Source organism: Trachypithecus francoisi, unplaced genomic scaffold (assembly GCF_009764315.1).
Source record: "Trachypithecus francoisi isolate TF-2019V2 unplaced genomic scaffold, Tfra_2.0 Contig01621, whole genome shotgun sequence".
NCBI lineage: Eukaryota > Metazoa > Chordata > Mammalia > Primates > Cercopithecidae > Trachypithecus > Trachypithecus francoisi.
In genome coordinates, this window is record NW_022681446.1 from 1,331,592 (window position 1) to 1,353,817 (window position 22,226).

Here is a 22,226-nt window from a genome sequence, read left to right on the forward strand (position 1 = left end):
CCATCTCTCCTTGGAAGCAGCCAGCAGGTGGTCAGGGAGTGGCTCCTATAAAAAGCCAACCAGAACGTGAGACACAGGGGTTTTGGGATGAGGGTGGGGGCAGGGAGGCTCCTGGCCCAGGCAGTGCTGGCTCGTGGTCATTCAGAAACGTAGGCTTTCCCAGGAAACAGTGTTTTTTGCTCCCTTCAAGTCATAGCCACTGCTCAGAAACGCCAGGGCTTCCTGGAAAGGCTGCTACGCATCCCAGATATTTTAGCAAGTGTCCTCCTGACACCTTCTCAGGAACAGCTTCCGGATGGGATGAGCTCATTAGGGGGAGTTGGAAGTTCTAGCCCCAGGGGAGCCCTGTCCCTGGACTGCCTGGCTGCCCTGAATCTGCTGTGTCCCTTTGGGAAAGAATTACCCAACCCACAGTGCTTCATCCCCACGCTGACGGGCAGCCGCCAGGGCAGCTGTATGCCAGGCTGTGTCTGCTCTAGACACTCCACTTGGGAACCCAGGGAGAAAGCTCATGCCCAGGGGTGGCCAGGGTGGTGGGATTTCACAGCTGGGCTGCAGAGGGAACCTTGCAAGGACTTGGAAGCTGCAGCCGGTGACTGTTGGGTGTGCATGTGCATCTGTGTACTGGCTGTGCATGCATGGTGTGTTTGTGTGTGCATGCACCTGCGTTCTGTGTGGCAATATGACTGTGTGTGCATGCATGCATATTCTGTGTGCACGTGTGTCTCTGCGTGTGCACATGTGCGTGTATGTGTGCATGCTTTCTCTGTATGCACACGTGGTGTGTTGTGTGTGTGCACCTGTGTCTGTGTGTGTATGTTAGTTTGTGCGTGCATGTGTGTCTGTGTGCCTGTGTTTTCTGAATGTGCATGTATCGCTCAGGTTGCATGTACAGATGTGTGCCTGTATTCTGTGTGTGTGTGTGCCTGACTGTATTAGTTTGTATGTGGCTATATGTGTGCGCCTATGTTCTGTGCATGCCTGCATTTGTGCGTGTGTGTGTGTGTGTGCATTATGCATGTGTGACCTATATATGCGAGTGCAGCATAGGATTAGATCCATCCTGGGTGCCCACAGCACAGGGCTGGCAATGGGAATGCAGGAGAAATCAAAGGAAGCCATTTGTGGCTTCACACAAAGAATGCTTTTCCAACAGAGGCCCTGGCCAGCATTCGCTCAGTGGTACCTGTAGGTAATGAGTTCCCTGTCATGGTTTGTGTTCAAACAGAGGCTGGGAAAATGCTGATGGTGGCTGTTACTGTAGTGATATCACCTCAGGACAACTCTTTTCAGGCCTCTTCTATTTCTGAGTGACCATGGCGGACTTGCTCCCCTTCCTCTGTGCAGCTTCAAGATGGGCACCTGAGTCCCACAGGCTGGTGCCAGGTCCGTGTTGTGCCACCTACTAGCTGGTGACCTTGGGCACGTGTGCCACCATCTCCAAAACGCCAACCCCTCAGGGGTAACATGGGGAGAGTAGCGTATCTGTTCCTGAGGGCGTGCACACATCTAACAGGATGGTCCCAGGAAGACCTGGACAGGAGCTGAGCCATGGAGCGCACCCACCTCAGCAAAGGCAGGGCCAAGACTCACAGTGGCCACTGATGGGCTGGATCTGGACCTGCCTGGTCCTGGGCCTGTCCTCAGGGCAGCGTTCCAGTGGCCGGAGAAGTAAGAGCCAAGGGGACCTCTGAGTCCGCGTTCCGTGCTCTTTTCCTCCAGCCGGCTTCACTCTGCACCAGCGTGGGGTGGTGGCGGGCAGCCGGGAGGAGACTCCGCTGTGCGGTCATCGTGGCATCTCCTTTGAGGCAGCAGAGCCTCACTTCTTTTCATTTCCTCTCTGATGAGAAAATGGAAACTTTCTGTAGCTGAAGATGAGACAGAACCACAGCCTCCATTGAGTGATTTGTGCGGATGATCTCACGTCCTCTGGCTAGGCCAGCATGTTTCCCCATCACTACGTTCTTTGCTCGTCACCATGGATGTGGAATACTAGATGGGCTGCCAAGGGGCCTGAAGCTGGAGGACAGTTGCTGCCACGCCCCTGCCCCCTGAGAGCCTCTGGGCTGTGCTTATTCTCAGGAGTCACATGTTCCCTGGAGGCCACCAAATGAGCCTTCATGTCATAGACCTTGGTCCCCTGCAAAGGCGTCATTCGCACTCAGGTATAAAGGACTAAGGCTGGTGGTGTTCACAGCAGGATATGGAGAAGGCGGTTTGAGGACTTCTGAGGTCTCCACATCACCTTAGGTGGGCTGTTGTACACCTTCCGTTGTGTGAGGCCGGGCCGGCCTTCCCCCTGCCCCTGAAATCCAGTGATCACAGACTCAAGAGGAACCTTCAATGTCACTGGCCCTCTCCCACCCTCAGTCAACCGCAGGGCCTCCTCCCCTGGCCACCTGAGGAGTGGTCATCCTTCCTCTGCGTGACGGTCACACACATGGGTGCCTCCCAGGAAATTCTGAGCTGCTGTAGTTCCTTCTGTAATTTCAGCTCTTGTATAAGGCCTACCCCTGGCCATGGCTCTGAGTTCTGAAACTCCTGATTCTGTCCTCCTCACTGTGTGCCCTCTGATGTGCCAGAACCCAAGGTGCCTTAGCCACACTGAGCCCCTCTCAGTGGTGCCCTGGAACGGAAGCCCTTGGCTGTAGCTTGTACTAAGGATGGTCCGAGGGTGTTTCTGCAGGTCAGAGGAGTGGCTTGGGCGGGTTGCAGACAGCTAAGGGGTCCCAAACCCTGGCCTCTGCCTTGTTCCTGGCTCCCCGGTGCACTTGCGGCTGTGTGTCCCCTCCGTAACAAGGCACACTGCTGCCCTGGGGGCATGGCGTCCTGTGGCCACAGTCCAGAACCTCCTTCTCACTCCTAACAAGGGTAGCATGTGGTCATCGTCACACCCAGCCTGGGGCCCGGTGAGGTGAAGGGGCTCACCCCAGGGTGCATGGTGAGTGAGCCCACTGAGAAGCTGATGCTCTGCCCAAACCCACCTAACCTCAAGCTTCTTCTTGACCATCTTGCTCTCCTGGCCCCACGCTGCACCCTGCCCACCTCCACCAATGCCGTTCTTTTCCTGTCTTCAAATTCTAGAAACCCACGGAACAGCCACGCACTTGTTTCCGGAGGCAGAGCCTTTGCTGTTCTCCTCCCATCCTTCTTGGTTGGCTTCAAAAGCTCCTGGCATGCATGCCGAGTTTCGTAAATACCAACATAACAATTGCAACGAAACCAAAATAGATATTTCCTATGAAGACAGAGGGGCTGCAGTGAGTGTTTTGGAAGCTGGTGATAACCTGACGTTTATTCCTCTCAGTTCCCTTTTCAGGGACAAGACCGTCAAGAATGAGCTATAGCGCTGTCACTGGGAAACGGCCATCTGCAGAATGCTCTCTGTGAGGAATGCATTTGCCCAATGCAGGAGAGATGATGGAGCCGTCTTGAAAATCTGAAGCCTTTGGAGGGACACATCCTTCCTTGAACCAGCATCTCCCTGCAGCCGAATACTTCCCTCCCTGAGCCCCACCTTCTTTCAGTTGTATTTTTAAGAGACTTCATTCCAGAGAAAGACACAGCTACTATTTCTGTGTTTTTCCTTCTTCTGCAAGAAGAGAGTCAATGCCAACTCTTCCCCTAGGGTTACTGTGAGAACGGCATGAGACAATTCCTGTTAAGATGCTTAGCTCAGTGCCTGGCATGTCGCTGTGGCTGAATCCCTGTGGGGTATTATTTTAGTATCCTACGCCGTCTTTTCTCTCTGCGCGCCATCCTCTTCAGTTTGGTTTTCTCTAGTTAAATATGCATCTGTGTGATGGCGCTTGTGTCTTTGCACGATTGCATAGAGCTCTCCCCTGAGCGTCTTCCTGGCCTGCCAGCTCTGGCTGAGGGGCCCTGAGCTGCGGAAGGGGCTGTGTCACGTGGTGCCAGGGCAGCTGTGTGCTCCTGATCCACCTCCTTCTTTGGTATTGAAGGATCCTCATCACCGGGCCGGCCTGTGGCATCCTTGCCCACTGCCCACATCCTGTATCTCCTGTTGAAATAGACATAAAGTAGGATGGAACCAGGTTTGAGGGAGGCCCTGGGGGCACTCCTCAGCTCTTAACCCGGGATGTACTCTGGGGGCTTCCATAACATACCAAGGCTGGGCCTCGCTCCCGCAGGCGCCCATGAGTGGAGCTGCCTGAGGCCTGGGCCTCAGCATTTTCTGAACTCCCTCCTCCCCGATCCCAGAGGATCCTCCTGTGAAGCCCAGGCTGAGAACCTCTCCTTGGCTTTGCACAATAGACTTTGCCCTCCCAGAGCTCTTCTGAGCTGCTTCGCTTTGAGCTGACCCCCAGGGGATGAGGTTCCCAGCCAGTGAGTTCTGTTCCTGCCCCATTCATGTCTTTTGCCAGTCTGCCCCTTTGCTCGGGGGAGATGGAGAAGAGCTAGTGCTTGACGCTGGGATGAGGTATTTCGTGTGGGGGCCTAGTCTGGGAACTTTGTCCATACATGCAGGGGAAGCATAGGAGGTGGCCTGGGGTACTTGGCAAGGCTGCCCAGCAGCTGAGGCTGCACTGCTCACATCCTGAGTGCTGCCCAGAGAGCACAGATGTGATGTGAGGTGAGAGAGGAGCAGGCTGAACCAAGGGGACCTGTGGGGCCCTTCATGAGGCAGCTAGTCTGGAATGACTGCCCCTCTGTCCTCCTGTGGAATTGCCTTGCAGGAGGGACAGGGGACTGGGGCCCAGCAGCAGGGGCTCAGCTAAGACACAGAGCCAGGTTTCCCCTCCCAGGGACTGAGAACACTGCCACCCACCATCCTGCCCACCCACTGCTTGTCACCACTTCACTCCTCCGGAATGCTTGCGGGCATGTTGCCCAGGCAACCAGAACGCCAGCGCCGTTGCTATCCTTCAGTCTCCTCCAAGCACCTGCGAAGGCTGTCGAGCAGCATCCCCCGTGCCCCAAAGTTGCTGCAGACTCTGTGCTCCAGAGTTCCTGGGGAAAGGGGATGGGAGTGGAGGAGTGCTGGGTGCTCCCGTGAGCACTCACAAAGAACCAGACTTAAAATATGCACCGTCTAGTCTCCCGCACACCCCTGCCACTCGGTGGCAGGTGTACAGGTGGGAAAACCGAAGCACAGGGTGGTTACACAGATTAGTCATGCTTACGCAGCTGGCGGGTTGCAGTGCCAAGCGCCAAAGCCGTCTCGTGTCACCCCCACGCCATACTGTTTTGGGAGCAGCTGTAGGTCAGCCATGGAGAGCTGCAGGGCCTGCAAGCCTCTTTCCTCTTGGAGATGAGACCATCATTCCTCCCTTACTGGGCCTGGGAGGAGCAAGTGGTGCCCGTGCCATCAGGTTTCCCAGCCTCGGCCCTCTGATCTTTGTGGCAGGGTCTGTCTACACTGCAGGATATGTGGAAGCACCCCTGGTTTCTGTCACTAAATGCCAGTAGTAAACCTGAATAGTGACAACCAAATATGTCTCCAGATATTGCCAAATGTCCCCTGAGGGGTAAAATCACCCTTAGATAAGAACTGGTGATGTGTCTAGATGGTCTGCGGAACCACAGGATGCCGTTTCTACCATCTTCTGCAAGGGGCCATGCGGTTCACTGAGGCCCGCTGTGCCGCTGGGCTGTGATGCTGTGTAGGTGCAGGTTGGCACCTACCAGGCACAAGGCATGCCCCATGTCCCTCCCCACAGGGCACAGCCACCTTCACCTCCCTTCCCCTTCCTCCCCCAACACCCCGCCGTGCACAGGCATTCATAGATTGCCCAGGAAGTAGTCCCTGAAGCTACAGGTCACAGGAGTTACTGATTTTGCCCTAGTTTTCTAGTATGTCCTCAGTGTTCTAACGCGTCCCCGGGGTTCTAACCTGTCCCCGGGGTTCTGACGCGTGCCCGGGGTTCTAACGTCCCTGCTCCTACAGCTACAGGGTTGTCGGGACCTCATTCCTGAGCAGAGATCTCAGGTTCCCCGAGGCCTAGACTCTGAGTCCATATCAGAGGCCAGCTCACTGTGACCTGAGTCAGGCCACTCCATTTTGGGATCTCACACTGGCATTAACCAGGTTTGGATTAAGATTAGTGCTTTGTCACGTATGGCCTGCAAAGTACCGATCCACCGGTTCCCAAGATGTTCTGTGGAAAGGAGGTCAGTTAGAGTTTGGCTTCACTTACTTAGCTCACTGCTGGGCCAGACTACTGTCACGGTCCCAGGAGCCCCGGGACATCCTGGGGCTCCCGATGAGGCCAGCGGGTGAGTTGCAGGGAGTGCCCCTCCTTGTAAGTGTGACCTCTGGCTGTGCTAGGGCAGGGAGGAGGCGATTTTGGCTCCTGAGAGGAGCCTCCACTGGGTGCTGTCTTCTATACTGTCCTGGGACCACCCCAGGTTCTGGGCCACCTCCCAGAGCTGTCTGGGGAAGCTTTGTGGGCCTTGATCTCAGAGCAGGAGTTAGACCTGCTGTCCTGGGGATGGGACATTGGGAGGACCCCAGACAACCAGGGCTGATTTCCAAGCTCTGGGGAAAGACAGTAGCCAGAGATTCCGTGATGGGATTCAGAAAGCCTTCTTGTGGTTCTGGAGGTTTCTGTCCAACCCAAGTGAGTCATCCCTACACTACTGCTTCTCCATGAGTCAAGTATCGCATGCGCACTGGATGCGAATGGGCCTCTGATGATGAAAGCCTCTAGGCAACCTGGAGCTCCCTTCCAAAAAGGAGGGATGTTTTTCATCATATTAAATCAAGAGGTAGAGCGCAGAGTGGCTCTGACAGGACATGACAATGACATCAGGCTGGGAAAGCCGTGAACACGAATCACGGCTGAATGTGTTTTCATTAGGGAAATTGAACCAGGGACTGCAGAAGACAGTGGGTGTTCCTTCCTGCGCCAGGGCTGGGGACTGAGACTGGGGGACGGCCGTGTCCCCTGAGTAGAGGGGGTTGGTCTCTGCTCTGAAATTCGGTGGGAAGCCATCTGCACCATCCTGGTGGTGACTCAGGGGAACACAGAGTGAGCCTGCTCCTGAGTTGGGGGAGTCAGAGGTTCTTGTGTGAAGGGGAAAGGGATGGAAGTCTATCTGCTTTGGGAGACACTTTCCCTTTCTCTCAAGGGCAGAACCACCAGGGAACCTGGAAGTAGAGGAGAGTTTAGGGATAACGAGGCCATTTTCACATCTGAACTGAAATCTCGCATCCCACCTAACATCAATTTTCTCCTCCTGGTGGAAGTCATACCTTACCAGCGAGCGGGAGGTTAGGATGGTGAGAAAGAGGCCCAAGGTACTTCCTTCCCAAGGCAGGAAGTTTTATCCCTACCCAAAGGTCAGGAGTTGGGTCAACACAGAACCCCAATCACAGAGGGCTTGACACCAGCTCCGGGGGACCCTGGACCCAGGCCCCTTGATCTCTTATCTTTGCAAAGAACAGAATATGTTGCCATATTCAGGAGAAGATGCATCTGAATGTCTCTGAGAACAAATCTCCAAGAAGGCTCCCCTCCTGCCTTCCCGAGCTCCCTGGGCTGGGAATCCCTGGCAGCACAGGCCCTCTGCCCTCTAGATGGAGCCTGGGCAGCTTAGGACCCTTCACCCTGCTTCTCCCCACAGTGCCCTGTATGTTTCCAAAGCCCAGAAACGTTTGGAACATTGAAGGTAGGTGTTAAGGAAAGGAAAAATAGTGCCCTGTTGCCCATCTACTGTATTGTGGAGAATTACCCCCTTACACTAGCCAGTCCTGCTCCCTCCTGCCTGCTCCAGCTGCCAAACGGGGAAGTTTTGAAGAGTTTTTTTTTTTTTTAATGAGTACTCCTCCCCCTCCAAGAATGCGTATTGTGCTTATTGACCTGCTTCCAAAGATTCTGGAAAGGAGCAGGACTGCCTTCCCAGTGACAGCACCAGGTAAACATCCCGGCAAATACTATTCAGGGTCAGCTTCAGCAGGGAGGGGTCTTGTTGAGAGCAGGTGCCCTGGGTACCCTGTGTGAGGAGGATACTTCCCCTCTGTGGGCATCCCCCAAAACACAGAAGGCTGGTCTCATCACAGGACATGCTTCAGACCAATCAATCAATGCAGAGGAGCGTCGTATGCAATCCCTGACCAGTCCTCCGTAGACCCGTCAAGGTCATCAGCCACAGAGAGAGCCTGAGAAACCATCACAGCCAAGAGGAGCCCAAGGAGATGTGGCCACTTGATGCCACGTGGGATTCTGGATGGGTTCCTGGGACTGAAAAAGAACGCTAAGTGAAAACTGGAGAAGTCCAAGCCACGTGTGTAGTTCCTGGTTATGCACCATGGCGCTGTGGCATTGTGATCTGAGGTGTCCCTTCAGGGGTAACTGGAGATGAGTTCCCAGCACCTCTCTGGGCTCTTTTGGAATTTTTTGGAATATCTTCAACTATTTTAAAATAAAAAACTTTTTTGAAGCAAACCAATAGAAGTAAGGTGGGAGTCAAGAAGCATCTGGACACGGGTCATTGGGGACCGAGGGGTAGACCCTGGGCCCTCAGGGAAAGGAGTGGGGCCTCTGGGGCGGAGCCTTCCACGAAAGAGCAGGAACTCACAAAAAGCCAACGGGACCGCTGTGTCACACAACAAATATGCCTGTGTCTATTCCTTCTGCTTCCTGGAGATCATTTCTAATGGTGCCCTGTGAATTATTGATCGTTGAAGCACGGGTCTTCTTCAACAGGGAGGAGTGGACCTCAGAGCCCACCTGTCCCAACTCACTGGTGTGAATGACAGAAACAATGAGGCTTGCAGAGTGGGAAGCTACAAGCCCATGCCAAGCTAACTTCTCCATCAAATGCAGCATCCTTCTCCCAGGCCACAGAGCCAGTGAACGACAGGACCTGGAGGAGTCACAGGAAGTGGGTGTCTTCATGGAAGGACCGGGGTGGACTGGTCACGGGCACAGCTCCCGGGTCCTGTCCCACCCTGGAGATTCTGAGCTGTTCCTTGGTGGACCAATTCCAGGGCCTGGCCTGCTTCTGTCTGCGCCGGTGCTCCCACGAGGCAGACACCAGCTGCTCCCAGGAGGATCACCCTGCACACTCCCGGCTCGGGGAAAGGTGCAACTTTAAGTGGAAGAGATGTCTTTTTCCCCTTAATTGACAGTGATTTTCTTCTGTGAAGAAAATATACAGAAGGTACTGAATTGAATCTCAATTCACCAAGTCTTATTAAACTGTTCTTGGGGAAAAACGATTTCAATAAAAATTGAAAAGGAAGAGAAGCAAGAAAGCCACAAACTAGAAGCAGTAGTTCCCCATTTGGAAGCAGCTGGGTGGGGGTGGCTAAGGAGTTTGTTCCTTCTTTGAACATCATAGGCTGGAGGCTGCTGAGAGGGAGGTGCCCCCGCCTGTTCTCAAAGGGTGTGGATGTGGTCCTCAGGTGCTCAGGCAGGGACCCTGTCTCACGTTCAGGGTGTCCCAGCGAGGACTGGGTGGATGAACTCAAAGTCTCCATGGCTTCCTCCTGCCCACGTGCCTGCAGCTCCAGGGGCCGCTCTGCCTTCTACCCATCCACCAGGGCCAGGATTAGGATGCCATGCCACACACTCCACATTTCTCCCCCAACCCCTGCACACACGCCATTCTCTAGCTTGTTCCTTTTGATTTGTATTGGGATATAATTACATGGTACAAAACTCACCTATTATAAGTGTACGGTTTAGTGGATTTCATATAGGCATTGAGTTGTGCGGCCACCCCCACATACAATTCCAGAACATTTTGTCACCCCAAAAAGAAACCCCCTACCCCATAACCCTTCCCCAAGCCTTGGGCAGTTGCTTATCTTTCTGTCTGTATGGATTTGGTCACTCTGTGCATTTGCTATAAATGGAACCATGCACCATGTAGCCTTGAGTGCCTTGCTGCTTTCATTTCTCAGGGTTTTCAAGGTGCATCCACATCGTAGCATAGATCAAGTAATCCTTCCATCCTTTTAAAGGCTGAACGATACTCCATTGTAACATAACGCCAGATCTCCTTTATCCATTCCTCAGCTGACGGGCATGTGGGCTGAGTCAGCTTTGGCTATTGTGAGTTGTGAGTGTGGTCCTGGGCCTCTCTGTGCAAGTTTCCATGTGGACAGATGTCTGTGCCTAAGAGAGGGGCAGCAGGGCCACTGGAACTCTGTCTTTAGGGTTCCAAGGAATTGCCAAACTGTTTTGCTCAGAGGCATTCTGGTTTACATTCCCACCAACAGCATACTAGGTCTCTTGTCTCCTCGTGTCTTCGCCAACACTTCATGTTCTCTTTCTGCTTGTAGCTCTCTCTGTGGATGTGACATGGGTGGTATTTTTTTTGGTGTGTTTTTGTTTTCAAGGCGCAGTCTTGCTCCATCTCCAGCCTGGAGTGCAGTGGCACGATCTTGGCTCACTGCATCCTCTGCCTCCTGGGTTCAAGCGATTCTCCTGCCTCTGCCTCCCCAGTAGCTGGGACTACAGGCATGTGCTACCACACCCACCTAATTTTTGTATTTTTAGTAGAGATGGGGTTTCACCATGTTGTGCAGGATGGTCTTGATCCCTTGACCTCGTGATCCTCCCACCTCAGCCTCCCAAAGTGCTGGGATTACAGGTGTGAGCCATGGTGCCTGGCCGGGCGGTATGTTCTTAAGGGGCCTGCGGATGCTTGAGTTTTGGGGGAGCTGGTGCCACCTCTGCCTGCCCCACAACCTCGCCTCCTGACGGTTGGCACTGTGGTTGGCAGCCATGCCGCAGGGCCTGCCTCCCAAGGAGGTGTGGGGTTGCCTGCCATCTTGGTGCATGTCTGACGGTGCCATGGATGCCTTGTGGGTGAGGCCCTCTCAGAACCTGTTCATCATGAAATGAGAGCTGCTCAGGGCCCAGCCCCAGGCTGAGCAGGATCAGTGAGAAGAGCGTTCCCAGACTCTGCCTCATCTCAGAGTCCCCCAAGGGATGAGGACAGAGATTGTTTGTGCTGCTCAGCGTTCCTTGGAGATAGAGCCCAAATCCTCCTCCTGCAGTGATGCAGCCTCTCACTGAGGGGTCCCCGAGAGTCTCAGGACCAGGTCCGGGCAGCACACGAAGCTCAGCCGGCTTGGTGGCAACACAGAGCCTGGGGCCCTTGGCCTTGCACAGAAGGAGCGGTGGCCCCTACACATCTTCCTGTGGGAGGGGTTCTCCCTCTGCCCGCCACATTTCTTGGCTGCTGGGGGTGGGCTGGGGCCTCTGTCCTGGTTGCCCACCTGCCCTCTTTTTTCTTCTCTTTGAACAAATCAATCACTTTAAAAAGGAAGAAACCAGACTTGAAGAGGAAAAATAAATCGACCTCTCCCTGCCACTGTTGCAATTGGTTGGTTTTTCTGCATAACAGCTGGGTGTCTTGGAAATGAGGGGGTTTCTATAGTAACCAATTACAGCCATGATTGGTGAAAAATCACAAAAATATCCTGTGTGTGAAGTTATGCCAGGGAGGCAGGCACAGGCTTAGGTGCTATGGTTTTAATTTCCTGGGGCAATATTTCTCTAAGTACTGATGACAGGCAGATTTGCTTGTCATGGCTTTTGATTCAGCCTGTCTGGTGGGGGCTGGTGGGGCCTGGTGGGGCCTGGTGGAGTATGGTGGGGCCTGTTGGAGTCTGGTGCAGCTGGTAAGACCTGGTGGAGCTTGGTGGAGTGTGGTGGGGTCTGGTGAGGCCTGGTGGGGCCTAGTGGGGCCTGGTGGAGTATGGTGGGGCCTGTTGGAGTCTGGTGCAGTCTGGGAAGACCTAGTGGAGCTTGTTGGAGTGTGGTGGGGTCTGGTGAGGCCTGGTAGGGGCTGGTGAGGCTTGGTAGACCACGGCAAAGTCTGGTGAGGCCTGGTGGAGCCTGAAGGGACTTGGTAGGGCCTGGTGAGGCCCTGCACCTGCTCAGAGCAGCATCTCATTTTCCTGGGGCCTAGACTCCCACCCAGCTCGGCAGGTCATGGGAGAACAAGAGATTCTAAACCAGCTCCCATCCTTGCTGGGTCACCTGCAGCCACAGAGGAGCTACCTTAGTGTGTATACGGGGGAATTTCACCCTAACCTAAATTCTTCCTTGTGGTGACAGTGGTCCTGGTCCCTGCCCTGAGCTTGGCTGCTAGTGCAGAGAAATTGCACACCAGCAGAAACACGGTGCTGAAGATGAGCATAATGAGGAGGTCCTCATTTCTGCAGCAAAGCACTTCTATTCTGATTAAAAAACGGAAGCCTTACTGTTTGGGGATTAGTCCTTTTTGGTAATTAGCACTCATTAGCAAGAGTTTCTCTCTCACCATCCTGATGACCAGGGGGCCATCTGTTCCCCAGATATTAGGGAGAGTCAGCCCTGGACACAAGGGTTTCAGTACTGAACGGAGGGTGTGCCCACAGGGACAGGTTCACACACAGCTACAACTGCACCCTCCCACACAGACACACTCACACATAGAGTCTGTCACACGGACACTCACAGACACACTCGCATGCTCACACAGGGACACACAGATACAGTTGCACACACACAAATACACACTCTCACACAGACTCGCACACTCAGGGTCACACATACAGTCATACACACCGACACACATAGGAGCATAGAAGCACTCACACACTTCTCTGCTGACACACATGGACACAGTCACACAGCAGTATACTCTCACACTCACACGTGCCAAATACAGACGCTCTGGCCGTCACGCACGTACAGTCTCTCACACTCGTGGACACACCCCCAGATGCGTCTTTACACTCTCGTATGCTGGTTCACTCTCACACTGGCACACTCACACAGCCTGACCCACACGCACACACTCACACCCAGTCATGCACACGTACACACACACTTCCGTGCACGCATTACAATGACACACACAGCTTCCTTCCTTTGTGAAGTCACTCACCGCCTTATAAAGAAAAACTCTACCCACCTTGCTTTCCAGGCCTGGCTTTGGGCGGCGTCAGGCTGGTGCTTGGCACCTGAACACCCTCAGACCCCCCACCCGCACCCCATCCGCTGCAGTCATTATGATTTTTGGATTCATTTTAACTTTCAGATGTGAGGCTGGTGACGAGAAGTGACTTTGAATGACACCTATAATCAGTCCTCAATTATCTGTGCTGGCGGAAGAGGGAGCGTGGGCCTGTCTCCTCTGAGTCCTTCCACGTGGCTCTGCTGCACCCTGGTTTTCACGTGACACCGGAGAGTCCACTGGTCCAGAGGCGACCCCCGACCTAGTGACAAAGCCGCTCCATGTGAACTGGGGAGGGGCGGCTCCGCGGGCCCTGACTTCTCCCCTGCAGCCCTGCTGCGTGTCGAGGCAGCCCCTCCCTCCTCAAGGTTGCACAGGGTTTGCCCTTTCTGCAGCCCTCCGGGGAGCTGAGGAGGTGGATAACAGGGTTGCAAAGGGCAGCGGCACTGCAGATAAACAGGGGGAGCAGAAATGTCAACAGAACAAACACTTCGCGTCAATAAACTTTCAGTTTATCCAGAGCAGATCTCATTTCCCTGAGTACGATCCAGAGAAGGCCAGAAGTAAGAAGCCTTCCCATGTACAGCATTTAAAGCAATGCCTGTTTATGATATTCATGCCGGGCTCTGGGTGAGGGGCAGAGGGAGCGGGTGGTGTTTGCAAAGTGCTAGGAAGCGCCTGCGCTCACACTGGGAGCTTGAAACCTCCGCTCCTCCTAGACCTGGAGAGGCGCTTCCCCAGTGGGCAGGGGTGGCCTGGGCTGTGTAGAGGAAAGCGCCTGGCCCTGGGGTCCCAGGTGGAGGCCGGTGTCCTGTTCTGCCATCCTCTCACTGACGTCCTCTCGTCGTGTGATGGGCAAAAGGAAGGAGGGACTCAGGTCTTTCCAGGTCATCTTGTCAAGACTGACCTGAAGGCTGGGGGTTTCTGAGGCTCGGTTTTCCCTCCGGTGAAATGGACGATTCGGCTCCCAGCCGGCTCTGTGCCTGGCAGGCGCCTCAGCCCCGCAGTGCTGGGAAGCAGCTCCTCGCAGGCTTGCAGCCCGCACTGTTCTTTTCAGATCTGATGAATAAACTGCACGTGAGTCAGCCTTTGAAGTAAAGGAAGGAAGGGTTTCGGCTTCCCTTTTGAAGTTAGGAGGAGCTCTTTCTAGAGGAAGACAGCGTCCTTGCCACAGTAGGGGGTGGAGAGAGAGGGCCCCCCGCTAGGCTTCCACTGACCGCTCTTCTCTCCTTCCCCCGCACAGCTCCATGTCCATCCGCTGGCCGGGCCGCCCCCTCGGAAGCCATGCCTGGATACTGATAGCCATGTTTCAGCTCGCCGTGGACCTGCCCGCCTGCGAGGCCCTGGGCCCGGGGCCCGAGTTCTGGCTCCTGCCGCGGTCGCCGCCCCGGCCGCCCCGGCTGTGGAGTTTTAGGAGTGGACAGCCAGCGCGGGTCCCGGCCCCCGTGTGGAGTCCCCGGCCGCCCCGAGTGGAGCGGATCCACGGGCAAATGCAGATGCCCCGAGCCAGACGGGCTCACAGGCCCCGGGACCAGGCGGCCACCCTCGTGCCCAGGGCAGGACTGGCCAAGCCCCCAGCTGCTGCCAAATCCAGCCCTTCTCTCGCCTCCTCATCCTCCTCCTCCTCCTCCGGGGTGGCCGGTGGGGCCCCGGAGCAGCAGACCCTCCTGAGGAGGGGCAAGAGGCACCTGCAGGGGGACGATCTCAGCAGCTTCGACTCCAGAGGCAACCGGCCCACCACAGAGACTGAGTTCATCGCCTGGGGGCCCACAGGGGACGAGGAGGCCCTGGAGTCCAACACATTTCCGGGCGTTTACGGCCCCACCACGGTCTCCATCCTACAAACACGGAAGACAACTGTGGCCGCCACCACCACCACCACCACGGCCACCCCCATGATGCTGCAGACTAAGGGGTTCACCGAGTCCCTGGATCCCCGGAGAAGGATCCCAGGTGGGGTTAGCACAACAGAGCCTTCCACCAGTCCCAGCAACAATGGGGAAGTCACCCAGCCCCCAAGGATTCTGGGGGAGGCCTCAGGTATGGCCATCTCTCTTCTGGTTTGGGTTTGCTTGGGGTTGAGGGCTGGGGGCGTGACTCGGGAGAGATGCTTAGATGTCCCTGGGGTGAAGCTACGTGTGGAGGCTCCAAGAGATGCAGGCGTGATGTGTCCACGAGCTTGCACATGCGTGTAGACTGGCAAATACAGGGTGTGCCTTAGAGGAAGGGGGCGTGAGAAGGGAGAGTTTCCCTTTTTAGCATGTACCTAGAAGTGGGTGCTGCACCCCTTGTGCCTCTGTTAGTTATCAGCTGAATCCACCAGGTGCTGCACCCCTGTTACAGACCGGTGGAATCCACCACACACAGCCACGTCTTCCAGAATCGTGGAATTTTTGTCTCTAGGGCTGACCCTTGAGCAAGATGCTTGCTCGTCGCGTGATACAGTTAAGGATCCCCCTGCCCCAGAGTCTTCAAAAGCCTTCAAGGGTGTGGGACCCATGGGCAGGGGCAAGGTGCCTGTCAACTTGACCTTGGTCAAGGATTAGGAATGGCCTTAAATAGCAAGAAAGGCCAAGGCCAGCTAAAAGGAAGAACTTCCCAGCAGTGTTAACAGAAGCTTCGCAGACAGTGATTCAGGTGGCAGCGTTCGGCTCCCTGGGGATGTGTCAGGAGAGTGTTTGGAGGATGGAGATCAGAACAAAGGGCTTTGGTTCTTCTGCTGCTGTTATCCTAGCTGCCTGTGGATACACACAGTTCATTGGCTTTGGAATATCTCCTTTCGCGCAGTTTTGTTGTTTTTTTGTTTTCCTCCTATTCGTTGTCCTCCGTTTGCTTTGAAAGCAGTAGCCCTTGGAAATCTCCCAAGCCAGGGCTTGTCCCTGAACTGGTAGCCAGCACTGATGTCACCAGGCTTCACGACAGGCCTGCGGGGGAGAGCGCAGAGCCCCGGGCACACCCTCACCTCCCTCCGCACCCTCACCTCCCTCCAGTTTTCTCTGCCTCTGTTAACAGGCACAGCCTGATGTGCCCGGTTGGCTTAGAAGTTCACAACCTAGATCTGTGTGTGCACATTCTAGACAAGCAGCAACATTTGCTAACTTTAAAATCGGATGCAGATTTCAGGGCATCCGTGCAAAATGGGTGGGGGCACCCTGTGGCCTCCTCACAGCTTTCTTTCCACAACCTCCAGCTTGTGGGCTCGGTAGGCTCCATCCAGGCCTCTGCAGAATCAAGGGGAGGGAAGACAGCTGCTCTTCAGAGCTCACCTGCAGGCGGCCAGCACGGCGTCCAGGCCCTCTGCATCCTCGCTAGGCTGCATCCTGGCCCTGGTTCCTCCTCATCTTGGGCAGGCAGGCACCAGGCAGTCGTTGGACAGGTTTTCATGTGGTGGGTGCTTTTGTCCTTCAGCCGGTGACCTACTTTCTTCCTTCACCTGGACAAGAGAACCTGCGGTTTTTATTCTGAGCTCCTCTTCCCTAGAGAGCAGTGTTTCTGTGGAAGCACAGCCTGGGCTCCCTGTGGATGCTGGGGGCCGTGCCTGGAGACGCTCTGGAGGAAGAGGCTCCGGAGGAAGAGACTCTGGAGGTCCTGCATCGGTGACCTCCCAGGCAGCCTCTTTTGGGAATCCACAGACACGCGGGGTCTGCAGTTCATCCTGCACTGTCAGGCGCCTGCTAGCAGTTTACAGAGTGTTCGTTTTCCCCTCAGTAAACTCAGCAGCCATCATCATAATAGGATTTCGTGCTACTCTCCCTTACTGTCACCTCCTCTGTATACGTCACTTACTGTATAGACATGGATGAGGAAACAAGTTCCCATTTATTCCAAATTACATTTGTTATTACTAAAGTTAAACACCCGGGACAGCGTTGTAGGCTTAGCAAATTAATTCACAGTGCATTGGATGTTGCTAATCCATCTCGACAGATGCTTATCTTGGAAGCGATTTATGGTTCTTCATAATATAATCTGGTGCTAGATTAATTTGTTTAGCAAAACAAATCTAAAAAGAGGAAAATATGTGTGTTTGTTTCTAATGCAGAGAAATCTTAATTCTGGAACGCGACGCTGGGCCGCAGGGAAGGGAACAGGTGGTTTACAGCAGCGCTCATCAGGACTGGGCCACCATCCTGAGCTTCCCGGCCAAGGCAAAAAGGGAAGAGAGGAAATGCGGGGATGGTTCCCCTAACTGGATGCCTCATAGCCCAGTGGGTACCATGTAAATGAATTAGACCAGAGCAGGAGCAATTTAGGTTAGACACTGGGAAGTACTGGTTGGTGATGTAGGAGGTGAGATCTTTGCTTAGGCTACTGAGAACAGGCTGCATACTCTCCTTATCTGGAGCTCCCAAGTAGAGGAGGATGGGGGAGGGGGAGGAAAACAAGTGTGAAAGCTTCCCTGGATGGAAGGAGTGGTGGGACAGAGGGCTGAACTCCCTGGAACCCCCTTGCTTGGCAGTCATCAGATGTAGAGCTGGGCCCCCAACATTTGGTGGAACGTGAACACTACTCACACTTCTCAGACATCTAAGGCAGCAGGAGTGTTCTTGGGGATTCCAGAGCTGCAATCTGGGAGGCCAGGCATTGCTGCGGTTAGTTAGCAGCTGCCTTGAGGCTGAAGGTCTGTGCGAGAATCTGGGCTCTGTCGCATGTCACCACGTGACCCTGGAAAAGGTCTCTTCTCTCCTGATTTCCTTTTCTTCACTTCCAAAACTGAGGCTTAGAAATATTTTTCCTAAACGGTTGCTGTGAGAGTTTCATGGATGAACACTGAGCATAAAATAAGGCACCTGACACCAAACAATTCTCCATACTCATCAGTTGTTTTTATACCCAGCAAGAGTGGCCTGAGGAGGACAGGGTTTCCAGTGTCAGAGGCAGAACAGGCTACCAGGGACTTGGGAGTCTTATCATCTCAGACACAGCCAGCTTTGCCACTCACTGTGGGGCACCCCAGAATTTGGAATTGGAGTTTTAGGAGGTGGATGAAACATCCATTAAGTGCATTTCACCTGTCCAAAAAGGGATCTTTGGTATCACACTTGGGGATTTATAAATTTTATTTTTGTTTCTGCAGAGAAATATTTAGAAGGGACACATCATATTTTTCTGTCTGTCTATAGCACAGGTATTGCTGGGCGCAGAGAGGAAACGTGGCTGGTGACTTGGGGCACTCTGAAATTTCTCAGGAAGTAACATTACTTGGGATAGCTGGGAGCAGAGAGGAAACGTGGCTGGTGACTTGGGGCACTCTGAAATTTCTCAGGAAGTAACATTACTTGGGATAGCTGCTGGAATGACTAAAGGGTTCCCTGTCAGGATTCACCCTACCTATGAAGTAATTGGGAATCTTTTTGAGTTTCAGGTTAATGGTTAAGAGTCCCACTACCTGTCTTCAAATTCCAGGCTTCAGCTCATGATCGCTGTGTAAATTTGGGCAACTTGCTTGTCCTCTCTGTGCCAGTGGGGATGATAGAGTTAACCATCTCATAATGTTGTTGTAAAGATTCAGTGAGACAGAGCATGCCAAGTACTCAGTGCCTGCCACATAACAGTTCTCAGTATGTACCTGCTGCTGTTAATATAAGGATGGTGATGGTGATGATGATGGTGAAGATGAGGATGATAATGATGGAGATGATGGTGATGATAATGATGGTAATGGTGGAAATGGTGATGATGGTGGTGTTGATGGTGATGATAATGATGGTAATGGTGGAAATGGTGGTGATGGTGATGTGATGATGGTGATGATAATGATGGTAATGGTGGAAACGGTGATGATGATGTGTTGATGATGGTGATGATAATGATGGAAATGGTGATGATGGTGGTGTTGATGGTGATAGTGGTGGTAGTGGTGGAAATTGTGATGATGATGATGGTGATGATAATGATGGTAATGTTGGAAATGGTGGTGATGATGGTGATGATGGTGATGATAATGACGGTAATGGTGGAAATGGTGATGATGATGGTGTTGATAGTGATGATAATGATGGTAATGGTGGATGGAAATGGTGGTGGGTGGTGGTGATGGTGATGATGGTGATGGTGATGATAATGATGGTAATGGTGGAAATGGTGATGATGATGGTGATGATAATGATGGTAATGGTGGAAATGGTGGTGATGATGGTGATGATGGTGATGATGATGGTGATGATAATGATGGTAATGGTGGAAATGGTGATGATGATGGTGTTGATGATGATGGTGATGGTAATGATAGTAATGGTGGAAATGGTGGTGATGATGGTGATGATAGATGATGATGGTGGTGATGATGGAGATTATAATAATGAAGATGGTGATGATAGTGATGATGCTGATGATGATGATTGTGGTGATGATGATGATGGTTATCATTGTGCTAATTTGCTGCCACTACCTTTACTGCTCTATTGAGGGGTCATTTGATGAGTTCCTGCAGCCATGTCCCTGACCTTGGCGCTCTGTGCAGAGGTATAGATGACACTAGCCAGGAACCTCTTGGGATGGAAAATCACCTGGCGCAGGTTCACAGAGGCATTGAGCTCCAGCCTCATGTGAGCACTGGCAGAGTGTGACTGTCAGATGGGTCAGAAGCTAGCTTGAGGTCGGGGAGGAGGCTCCCCACAGTGCAGCCCCAGCCTTCTATGACAGCTCTCTTGCTGATCAGTTTTCGAATCTGGAATCACAGAGTCTCCTGGGAGAAAAACAGAAAGTCATTTTCTGAGCTTTTGTCTTAAAACATGTAAAGGAAACTTGTGGAGAAATCAAGCCAACTGATTTGGGTTTCTGAATATGCCCATTGTGGGAGTGCCTGGGGCAGGAGTACTTGGTCTACAGTTAGTGCTCAATGTAGGTTTCCTAAACCCTGCATGCTGGCACCTGGCCCCAAGACTTTTGTGCCTGCTCAGGCCAATCTGCCGCTTTCCCAGGCTCATGTTGTCTCTCAGAAAACTCGCCACCCAGGAGGAGCCCCGAAATCCTCTAGGTTCCCATCGTCATTCAGGGTTTGCCTCTGTTCAGTCAGTCACGTATTCGTGACATCCAACAGCTCAAGGATGAGATGGCTCAGATGTCATCCAAATCTGGCCTGGAAATTTTTACATTGGAATTCACTCATGCATTTCTAAGGATGATTTCCAAGTTTGCTTTGTCCTTGTCACCGAGTGGGAGTGGGTGGGGGGGGCCTTCCGTGTCCTTTAGGTATGTCCCTCTGTAAGCACAGGTGACAAGCTGGTGTCATTTTCTCTGCACCCCAGCGGTCAGCTGACCTAAGCATCAATGCAAGGCAGCCAACCTTCGGAGCAAGCCTCATGATGGTGAAATATTTTCTAAACACCAGAATTGGAGTGGAAGAAAATGAGAAGCAGATGTCACAGGGAGAGACGTCCTCTTCCCCTTTGGTTTAAAGCTGCGATGGCCGTTTTAATGCTGAGCCCCTTTTAATTAACTGCTGGGTGTTTGCTACCAGGGAAGTGAATCTGTCCTTAATTTAAAGATATATGAAGCAAATGACTCATGAACTTCAAAAGTTTTGAGTGGCTTAATTGGGATAAGAGAATCAAAGGACAAATGAGTGCTTGGAGCGCTACGAAAGATCCTAAACTTTGTAGACAGCGAGGCTGGTCTTTAGAGTCTTCACTGGGATCTTCTGAATGGACGCAACGTGGCAAATCCTGAGTGCCGTGGTGCTGGTGGTGGCCTGTGGTTGTGGTTTTATGTTGGCCGACATCTCACTGGACCCAGTCAGCCTCTTAGAGCACTCCCTGTGTTTTTGCTGAGCAAATCTGTGTTCATGCCAAATGGATAAGTGTGCTCCAACTCATGGAAGTCCAGCCTCTGATTCTTCTGGACATGACTGTGTTGCAGGCCTTCTTGCATTTCCCTCTCAAATGTTCCCGGCTTCAACTTATTGCATGTCGTCCTTCTTAAGCTTCTTCATTCCCTCAGGCCCTCGTTCTCCTTCCAAGGGCATGCTAGGGATGTGAAAGGTCTCTAATCCTTAAGAACTGAGATGCCCACGTAAGGTACTTTCTTTCTTTCCTTTTTTTTTTTAGATGGAGTTTCGTTTTGTCACCAGGCTGGAGTGCAGTGGTGCGATCTTGGCTCACTGCAACCTCCGTCTCCCAGGTTCAAGCAGTTCTCCTGCCTCAGCCTCCCAAGTAGCTGGGACTGCAGGCACGTGCCACCAAGCTCAGCTGATTTTTGTATTTTTAGTAGAGACAGGGTTTCACTATGTTGGCCAGGATGGTCTCGATTTCTTGACCTCGTGATCCGTCCGCATCATCCTCCCAAAGTGCTGGGATCACAGGCATGAGCCACCACCCCTGGCCTCCTAAGGCACTTTCTGTGGGAGAGCTGCTGGGTTCAACTCTGTCTTCCTTCACCAGGCCCCGGAGAGGTGCCTTTACTTGTTGACCTGTTCAGGAGTTTCCAGCAAGAAGAGGAAGGCCTTAGTGAACACCCCCCTCTACCTGGAAACCAGTCTCCTATTAAGGGAATGGGTGGGGTCACTGACTACTCAGGTAGCCAGTGGTTGCACAAAATACACCCTTATAGGATATGCCTTTCCTTACGTCATGAACGTCACAAAACCCTGGAATGATAACAAATCTGTTTGATATATAGTGAATTGAATTCATGATTTCCATCCGCTCACAGGGGAATGATTCTGAGTGTTGAGATTAAATGTTAAAATAGCATTTTTAGACTTTTTGTTTTACTGTGTTACAAGGACCAGTTTTAGAATGTCTGGCTTCTTAATCAATTATTCAATGAACCATCAACTCTCTACTTAGTTGATAGTAAATGCCACACTTACTTGGGGTAGGAGCAGGGTGAGGAGATGCAAAACGTGGCCCCTCCTCCTCTTTTTAAGGAGTTAAAAAAATCCAGTTGGGAAAGCAAGATGGATAAAGACATATCCTTGCACAAGAGAGAAATGACAGGTAAGGACGGTAGAGGAAATGTCACCAAGCCACAGCTTCATCAATCGCCCAATTGTTATTCTGGCAATACAGATTGGAAGGAGACAGAAGCCGTTGCAGGTTTCTTGGAGCCGAGCCCTGGGGTGGGTAGGGGAGGCACAGGAAGTGCCCATCTTGGCGGGGTGTGGGGGGCTGAGATAGAGTAGGCAGAGCTCCTGCAGGCCTGGATTGTGGAGGGAGCCCGGCCAGGCCTCCACCTCCCTGCAGCTCAGTTTCTTGGCCTCTGGAACAGATGCTGAGTAAGACGACTCCAAGGTCCCTCCTCTTGCTCCGAATTGCCCTAAGAATGGGCGAGTCCTTGTGTTCCCTCTGCAAGGAGCAGGAAGG

At 52.9% G+C, this 22,226-nt stretch overlaps 1 protein-coding gene across 1 annotated transcript in view; it reads left to right on the plus strand.

Annotated features, from left to right (window-relative positions):
• The window catches only part of AJAP1 (adherens junctions associated protein 1), a 130,040-nt gene that overhangs the window by 42,505 nt on the left and 65,309 nt on the right, over positions 1-22,226 (plus strand). The window contains exon 2 of the mRNA XM_033196193.1: positions 14,165-14,961. Within this exon, the coding sequence (XP_033052084.1) occupies positions 14,165-14,961 (797 nt within the window). The remainder of the gene's footprint in view (positions 1-14,164; positions 14,962-22,226) is intronic.